The sequence below is a fragment of the Acipenser ruthenus genome, chromosome 48 (assembly GCF_902713425.1).
Source record: "Acipenser ruthenus chromosome 48, fAciRut3.2 maternal haplotype, whole genome shotgun sequence".
NCBI lineage: Eukaryota > Metazoa > Chordata > Actinopteri > Acipenseriformes > Acipenseridae > Acipenser > Acipenser ruthenus.
The window spans coordinates 2,370,597-2,379,926 of NC_081236.1; the positions used below are offsets into that span (position 1 = coordinate 2,370,597).

Consider the following 9,330-nt stretch of genomic DNA (forward strand, 5'->3'; position numbering starts at 1 on the left):
GCACTGCAAACCACATTGCCACAGTATAAATAACATTAATACTTTGTTTTATCTCGGGAGAATCCAGACTTGGTTTACCTCTTCATAAAAACTCTGAACTACAAATGTACCATTATAAACAAACAGTCATTGTTTTACCATAAAACCACAAACAGCACAATTAAACTATAAAACACATGAATGAACCAGAGAGGGACTCTCCACAACCCCAGGTCTCCACAACCCCAGACATGAAACACTCCAGCACAGCATCAGGAAGTGCAGTGGAAATCCAGAACTCCAAAGCCTGTACTGGGTGGTATTCATAGCGGAAGTGAATGTACCTTCCCGTTACCATGGTGTGATGGGATACACCCCACCCCTGTGTGTCTATGTGTTATTTTGTATTTGTGTTGTATTATTATTTAAAAACATAGTGTTTAGTTTGTAAAAATTGTAAGTCAATGTGACAATTGTAAGTCGCCCTGGATAAGGGCGTCTGCTAAGAAATAAATAATAATAATAGCAATTGCTACACATGCTAGTTTAGACTAGTACAATACTTGTTTTTTTGTGTCTGTTTTGCATCTGTCTATTTATTTTGGTCATCGTGCCTTTTGTTTTGTGAAAGTGTTTTTGTGTTGTTTAAACCTTTTGTTTAATTATTATTAAAACATGCATCAGTGCATTCAATCCCAGCACTGTTGTCTGTCTATTTCCAGGCCTGACGTGACCACAGAAGCCATCTCTGTTAAACATGGTCACGCCCACTGCATTACAAAAGTGATTTATTATTCCTATTAACAGTCAGCAGGTGTCAACACGTCTGCTATGTTTGAATACTTTGTTGCTGTGTGAACTCCTGTTAATCATCCATAACTTGAGAGTAATCGACAGAAGTCTTTGAAAACTCCTGATAATTAACTCAGTACCTTGGACTTGGAACCTGATCCAAAGGAAACTGGCTACATTTACCAAGAGACCAGAAACTGTGCCACTTGGAACATCTGCAGAATTAAGGTATGTTTTCTAGTTTATGTACAAACAAAATGTTTAGAAAATGCAGTCAGCAGAGGGGTGTGTCGATAGTGTGGGTATTTCATAGGCTAATCCTGGTAAACCAACTTGTTTGTTTAATAGAGGCAGGTTAACATTTTGCTTGTCACAGAGGCACAGTTAAACATTTTGGAGCTTCTGTACACTATAGAGTCTTCTGCTATGGGAAAGTGTTTGTGGGCTGAGTCTTGTGTTACATATAAAGGGTAGCACTGAATAGTCAAACATTGGAGTTGAAAAGTCGACTTTTACTCTTCTCATGGTTGTGAAGTGCAGGGTTTCAAACGGACAGAATCACAGTTGTAGTTGCAATCCATTACCATGTAAATGTAGAACATTATTAAATAGATTCAAAACATTCCAATCGGTTTGTAAAATCTAGTACACAAACAACAGTGTTATGAAACAGTATGTTCACAAACAGCAGCAGACATTATGAAATAGTAGGGAGGCAGTCTCTGTATCTGTGTTGGTGATGTCTGTATCAGTGCAGTTATTGTGGACGGGGGTTTCAGATGTACTACATACAGTCAACATCCATTTTGTGCGTCTCGTAAACCCTTTTATTCCCCACTCAAAGAACATACTGTTTTATTATAGGAAAGATAAGATATACTTCAGGTTGCTTGTGAAGTTAAAAAAGCTCAATAATAAACAGTATGCCTTGCAGATTTGTTGTCTTCTCTGATCAATTTCATTGCACACAATTACCCTCCCAATCACAATAACCCCAAAATAACTAATACAATGAGAATAAATATATCTTGCATATTTTCAGTCTGTTCGAAGTGGTCTCCACTTCACCTGTGTACTTTAATACTGCTCCTATCACACACACCCCATATCATTTGGTGATAAAAAAAAACAATACATCTTGAACAATAAGTAAAATGACATTAGAACTTTAAACTGATAAAACATTACTCTCGCAGAATGGTCCAGAGCCCTAACCACTACTCCACACTGCTGCCCTATCTTCATGGACGTAACATTAAAGTAATCTCTTGTTTCATCATGTTACATATTCATTGTTTTGAAGGTGTAAAGAAAACAAACTAAAATATCAATCAGGAGACTAAATGAAACATTTCATGACAGTAAACTTACTTCAGGTGTCATTCATTCAACGAAGAACCATCTCACTGTACTTTCCATTTCTTAAAGGATTAGTAGTCGATCAGGGAAGGTACCGAAAATGTTATTGACTAGTCATATTAATCCATAGGCGGGTGAGACTGACCGATTGGTTTAATAATGATTGGCACTAAAGCTGCCAAATAACTTCTCCTTATGATCTTGTTATTAAGAACTAAGGTAAATAGATCATCCATTGCCATTGGTTTATTTCCAGAATATTTTAATGATTGTTTAGTTTCTGCGACGAGACTGCTTTCTAACAGAATGCTAGTGGACTGTGTAAAATAAACAATTGTAAGAATGCAGGCACGCTGGATGAAAAGCAGATTCAATAAATCCTGGCACTGAGTACTGGCAGAATTATACCCCTGCTAACAGACATGTCATGGCCAATGAGAACTTTGAGATAACAAGGAAAATTTGGCTCTCTTCCAATGACCAAAGTTATAACTCTTTCAATGATTTACTGTGAACACACATCCGCCAACATGACTCACAACGTGTAAGACAGAGATTAACACTGTGTTCAAAAGAAGTTCAAAACACAATAACGGAAACATTTCTTATTTTATTTTATTACAGCTCACATTTTTTAATGCCGCTTTAAGAGTAATTAACTATATCGGTCATTGAAATGGAGATCACGATGAGATCCTTACAGTATTTTCATAGTAGGCAGCATAACAGAGCTCCAGTCCAGACCAGAGCTGAATCAATGCCTGTGGAAGGGTGAAAATTCAGTGTCACAGGAGTCACAAAGTTGTAGTGCTAAACACGATTTCCACATGGTGGCACTATTACACTGTTTTTACCAACAATGCGAGTTGAGGTGCAGTCATAAATACAAGCAATCTAACGGCATCTAATTTTAAAGTGATGTTTCGCCAAACACCTTTTGAAATGTAAATAGTGAACTTTTAATTGACAGAGCGAGTGCTTTGCTGTCTTTTGATTCATATTACAAAATGAATCAGATGGAGATCAAGTTGAACAAATATTAAATGTTCCATTAACAATTTCTTCATCTGCTTTGACTGTCTCGCAGGATCCTCTGATTTGGGGACAAGACCCCCACACATTTCTGTCCTTAATGTTTCATTGAAGTTAATGTTCTCAATGATTCAGCACCAAAAAGCTTTTCATAATTCCCCATCACTTCTTCTGCTAATACATTTAGCTCCTGGTCTGTAAGCTTCAGATTCCTCACTCTGTCCACCTTGGTCGCTGTCATTGTGACTGTGGCAATGTGCCCCGCCCCTGTGTGCTTATTATGTGTTGTATGTTGCGTGCGTGTGTTAATGTCGGTGTATAGTCATTGGTACACGGGATATAAACAGGTCTGTGTTTCACGTGTGATTTAAAATGTCGATTTATATTTAGGCACAAGGAGGGCACAAATCACTTCACGTGCTGGTTAAATATAATATGTGAGCACGGGGTTGCACAGAATTAATTCACGTGCTGGGATTCAAGTGAATAATTAATTAGTAATTGAATCCCAGCACAACAGTGTATATATAGATGCACATTTTCATTCAGTCGGGGTTGGGTGTTTGAGAGTGGAGAACGGGTGAGAGAGAAGGAGAACGTAAAAGTGAAGTAAAATAATAATCTAGAAGTGTTTGTACTCACCGTGTTTGTTTGTCTCTCCGTGCACCGTTAGTTAAGTGTTTAGTGCGTTTTGTTTGTGTATTTATTTTGGCGCAAGTGTCCTGTTTTGTGTTTAAAACCTTTTATTTTCTGTTCTGTTTATTAAATGCTGAGCGAAAGCATTCGCTCAGCTTCATCAAACCACACATCTCTGTCTGTTTATTTCCTGCTTCTGGTCTGACGCCACCCACTCCGGCCGTCTTTGTGACAGTGACCAACTCAGAACCATACTTAACTTTTCTTTCCAGCTCCCTTATATACTATAGTACTGTGTGTAAACCTCATGCATAATACCGCGTGTTAAATTCTGTGTGCTGAATTCCGTGTGTTGTGATAACAACTAATAAAATGCCTGTTTATTATTTTCAACCTTCACCATTTGGAAACGTGATATACTGCAGCCTTGTTTTACACTGCTGTACAGTCTGGGTTTATTTTCTCATGGAATATTTTTAAAAGCAAATGACAGGGGTAGGCCTATAGTTTAAAGACTTTTTTTATCCTGTGCACTCTGCAGGCTTCTGAGAAATACTATCATGAGTTATTAGGCTGTTTTTTTTTTTGTTTGTTTGTTTTTTTCTTTTAACATAAGAAACATAAGAAAGTTTGCAAACGAGAGGAGGCCATTCAGCCCATCATGCTCGTTTGGTTGTTAGTAGCTTATTGATCCCAGAATCTCATCAAGCAGCTTCTTGAAGGATCCCAGGGTGTCAGCTTCAACAACATTACTGGGGAGTTCGTTCCAGACCCTCACAATTCGTTACATATTTCTGTAAAGAGATTCTCTGGTAAGATTTCCCCTTTATATATATATATATATATATATATATATGAACACTGTTAACTGTCTTAGGAATTGACGACTGGTTTAGTTTGCTAAATGTCTGTACACACTGCAGAGAGCTGCAGAATTTATTTATCTCTGAAAAAAGCACAAGCTGCATCAAAAATAAATATTTCGTAGATCACACTGCGTATAGTACAAGAGAGGACATTTAACTTCAGAAACATTTGTTTAAAATCTTCAAGGGAAAATGATCCATTTGAAATAATACGACAGCTTTTATTTTAAGTACTTATTCCTAAAATACAGACCTGTTGTTGTTTATGAATGAAATAGCTAACAGCTCTGTTCTAATTCTCTGGTCTTTAATAACCAAAAAAAACTAAAATTACAGTCAACCCTTTTGGTCGCAGACAGTTTACGACACGACAGGGGTCATTATTTAGCGAGTATATTTTAGGGCACATTCGTATTTTGCTGCTTTTGAAAATAAGTTGTTATTTCCAAAATAGAACTAAATTACGGACTTTTATTACTTAACAAGCTGTAATGCGACTGCATTTTCAAAAAGCGCGCACTCTGAATTGCCACTGCGCCACTGACTGAAGGACTTTTGAAAATACAGTTTGTACGTGTTTCTCCACTTTCTGTGCTCTTTTTAAACAGTCCTGTTATTGTGACCGGCTTGTTTGGTAATTGTTTAGCCTGAACTTCAAGTTTGATTTTCTTGTTTTTGTGTACTGCGCTGTCAAGATGTTTATCAATAGTACCTTTTCTTAGATGATCCAGACACATGTTGAGCAAAACAGAATCCTGCCATCTGCATGCAAAGTCCGCTTTTCCTAGGTCTGAACGAGATCTTCTGTTTTTGAACGTCAGCTGTCTGCATTTTTTATGTTAATCATACATGGCAAGCTAATAAATCGCATGATACGTTATTGTACACTATGAGGAATTCACCAATCATGAAGCCGGTGTTTGTTTGACCCTGTTGCCGTAGTAACCAAATGCATGGCATTGATGTCGGACAGTGTATAGCTCCTAGTAGGATCTAAAACTCAACTTGAGAATCTCAATAGAGCTGTCCTAAACGTCCTTACCAGATGTAAAAAAAAAACCTGATCACATCACCCCCTGTCTTGCCCAGCTGCACTGGCTACATGTAAAGTTCAGGATTACTTTCAAAACTCTCCTGCTCAACTACAACGCCCTTCATCACACAGGTTCTGAGTACCTCATCAACCTGCTGACCTGCTATGTCTCTGCCCGCAAGCTGAGGTCCTCCGACTCTGCCCTGCTTGTTATCCCCAAGCAAAAGTGCACCACACTTGGAGAACGCTCGTTTAGCTTCATGGCTCCGACTCTTTGGAACTCTTTCCCATCTTTGCTGTGTGATGCTCCCACCTGTTCTCTCTTGCTTTCCATGCTCTTTAAGCGTGATATCTGCTATTCGCTGCTGTGTTGTTGCTACTGTTTCATTTATTATGCTACTATATCATGTATTATGCATTTTCCACTGTATTTAATGTATTATGCATTGGTTTTTGTACTGTATATCATGTATTATGCATGTCTCTGTATTTAAAGTATTATGGATTTTCTTGTTGTTACTGCATCTTGTAAAATGCTTTGTGATGGTGCTCCACTATGAAAGGTGCTATATATAAAATAAAGATTGATTGATTGATTGATTGGTTTCTGATGCGATACAGGGTTGATTTTTAAGGTTGTATTACTGACCTACATGGTCTTGCTCCTGCTTATATTCCATGTGTCCCTAGCTGTGCCCTGCGCTCTCAAGATCTTGGATTATCGGTGGAGAGCAGATTTAGACTCTGTACCAAGGGAATGTGTCCTTTCCTTCTCAGACTATGCACCTAGACTCTGGTATTAGGAACATGGATTCTGTTCAATCCTTCAAAATTAACTTGAAGTCTTGTATATATAGTTTGGCCTTAAACTTAACATTATCTTTCAAAATACTAACCCTTTTAAAATACTATTTAAAGTGTTGCAGAGACAATGCCACAAAGTGTTAATGATCCAAAGGACATCACTCTACCCCCTACCATTGCCGAGATATTCATGGTTGAAAATTGGAGTTAATGTAGAAACTAAATTGAAACAAAGTCAGAGTTCTAGAACAAGGATACCATGCTAAATCCCAATCAAAATATATATTTTAAATTCATATGAATATTGCAATTTTACAATGATCCTGAAAGTTATTAAAATGCAACTAGATGCTAAAAACCAATGTCATGTCCTTTAACAGTTTCTGTCAATCTGTGTTTCAGACTGTATGATGGGATATTTTCTCTGGATGAGATGCTTAGCCCTCACATTCATCCTATCTCTTCTTGCTGTGCCCTGCTGCCATGGTGGCAAGATCCTGGTGTTCCCGATGGACGGCAGCCATTGGGTGAACATGAACATCCTCATTGAAGAACTGCATGGGCGTGGTCATAACATCACAGTGGTGCGGTCAATGAGTAGCTGGTATGTCAAAGAGAAGTCACCCCATTACACTTCCATCTCAGTCACACTACCTGAAAGATTGACCATTGAGAGTGCAGACGATGTTGCATCGTTTGTGAGGAAGACACTGAAGATCCGAAGAAGAGAGGGGTCCCTGCTGGCCTTCATTAAACTGCAAATGGAAATCATTAGTGCAATCTCTACTGCTCACATAGGGATGTGCCAGATGGTAGTCACCATGTTTGAAGATCAGCAGTTCATGAAGAAGCTCCAGGATGCCCACTTTGATTTGGTCCTCACAGATCCAGGGTTTCCAGGAGGAGTTTTGCTGGCCCACTACCTTAAACTGCCTATGGTCTTCAATGTCCGTTGGCTTACAAGCGGGGAGGCTCATTTTGCTACTGCTCCCTCTCCTATCTCCTATGTCCCGACTCCAGGAACAGAGCTATCTGACCAAATGGACCTCATTCAAAGAGCCCGGAACATGCTCCAATACAGCATCAACCTCTATGTAGACAAATATGTGATTAGCCCCCATTACGATGCCCTGTGTGCTCGTTACTTTGGCCCAGGTGTAGACCTCTACAGTCTCGTCCAGTCTGCAGACCTCTGGCTTATGAGGGTCAACTTTGTCTTTGAATTCCCACGCCCCACTATGCCCAACATTGTCTACATAGGTGGCTTCCAATGCAAACCTGCCAAGCCCCTACCACAAGATCTAGAGGAGTTTATGGAAAGCTCTGGAGAGCACGGTGTGGTTGTCATGTCCTTGGGAACTATGGTAAACGGTCTTCCAAGTGAGCTAACAGATAAGATAGCCTACGCTTTCTCACAGCTCCCTCAGAAAGTCATCTGGAGGCATTTGGGAGAAAGGCCTTCTAGCTTGGGCAACAACACCCTCCTGGTCAAATGGCTGCCCCAGAATGATCTCCTGGGACACCCCAAGACAAGAGCTTTTGTGGCGCATGGGGGCACCAACGGGGTGTATGAGGCCATTTACCATGGCGTGCCAATAGTAGGCCTACCACTGTTCTTTGACCAGTTTGACAACCTCCTCAGGATGCAGGTGCGAGGGGCAGCCAAGGTCCTGGAAGTCACCACCCTGGACAGCAAGGACTTCCTCCAGGCCCTGAAGGAGGTGCTTGAGGAGCCTTCCTATCAGATGAACATGAAGAGGCTCTCCAGCCTCCAGCGAGACCAGCCTGTCAAACCAATGGACAGCGCCCTCTTCTGGATCGAGTATGTCATGAGGAACAAAGGTGCTGCTCACCTGCGCACAGAGTCCTACAGAATGCCCTGGTACGCCTACTACTGTGTGGATGTTATAGTGGTCTTGCTGGCTGCTGTGTTAGTCTTCATGGCAGCTATCATAGGCATTATCAGATGTATGTGCTTCAAGGTTTGTATGAAAAGAAAAATAAAGCATGAGTAAGGAAGATTTAGTTTTAGGGCTCCTATTTTTTAAAGTAGAATTCACCCATCATACCGAAATACTATTAATCTTGATGTATTCTGAATGCTTTTTGGTGTGTTTGTTTGTTTTCTGTGTGTGTTCACCATCTAACCCATAATATGAATAACACCTAATGTGCATAAGTACATTTTTTTATTAATATATGATTGCAATAAAGTGTTAATAGCTTGTACAGTGTGAGCAGTGTAAAGAACAGAAGTGGTGATAGACTATAATGCTTAATGCATGATGTTGTTGTCAGAGATGCTGTTCAGTCAATTCATTGTTTAATATAGGAACTCCTACCAGTTTTTTGGTGGATGTACTTGTGGTTGTACTGAGATAATCGAACGCCTTCTTGCGTGTTATTTCTTACTTATGTAGCAAACTAATATTACTTTTTTTAAAACATAAAAATGATCTTTATGTAAAACGTTTATTATTTTCTCCCAGTTTTTGCCCTTCCACTTTTTTCGTTTCTTGTATACATATTATACTATGTTTAATGTTGGTTTTGTCTTTCAAGGTTTAAAATAAAATCTAAACACTCACAATCAATTCTCCCTACACTAACATACGGGTTTGACCCAAGCTCTGTAGCTCTGCGGTGGCTGCATGGTGAGTCTGCAGTGTGAACAAAAGTGGTTGGCTGATGGCACACGCTTCGGAGGACAGCGTGTGTTCGTCTTCGTCGCTCCCGAGTCAGCGCGGGTGTGGTAGTGGTGAGCTGAGCCTAAAAAAATAATTGGGGAAAAAAAATGAAATAATTGGCGATTAAAAAAATAAAAAATAA

At 39.5% G+C, this 9,330-nt stretch overlaps 1 protein-coding gene across 1 annotated transcript; it reads left to right on the forward strand.

The window, feature by feature from the left end:
- Window positions 1-821: 821 nt before the first annotated feature.
- Window positions 822-9,083, forward strand: LOC117404458 (UDP-glucuronosyltransferase 2A1). Its single transcript, XM_059014543.1, has 2 exons — window positions 822-999; window positions 6,904-9,083. Exon 2 carries the CDS (start codon window positions 6,909-6,911, stop codon window positions 8,514-8,516), a length of 1,608 nt encoding a protein of 535 aa, XP_058870526.1. The 5' UTR covers window positions 822-999; window positions 6,904-6,908; the 3' UTR covers window positions 8,517-9,083.
- The last annotated feature ends 247 nt before the right edge of the window (window positions 9,084-9,330 follow it).

Excerpts from the sequence above, each read along its gene's own strand:
- LOC117404458 (XM_059014543.1), top strand. The coding sequence starts at position 6,909 with ATGATGGGATATTTTCTCTGGATGAGATGCTTAGCCCTCACATTCATC.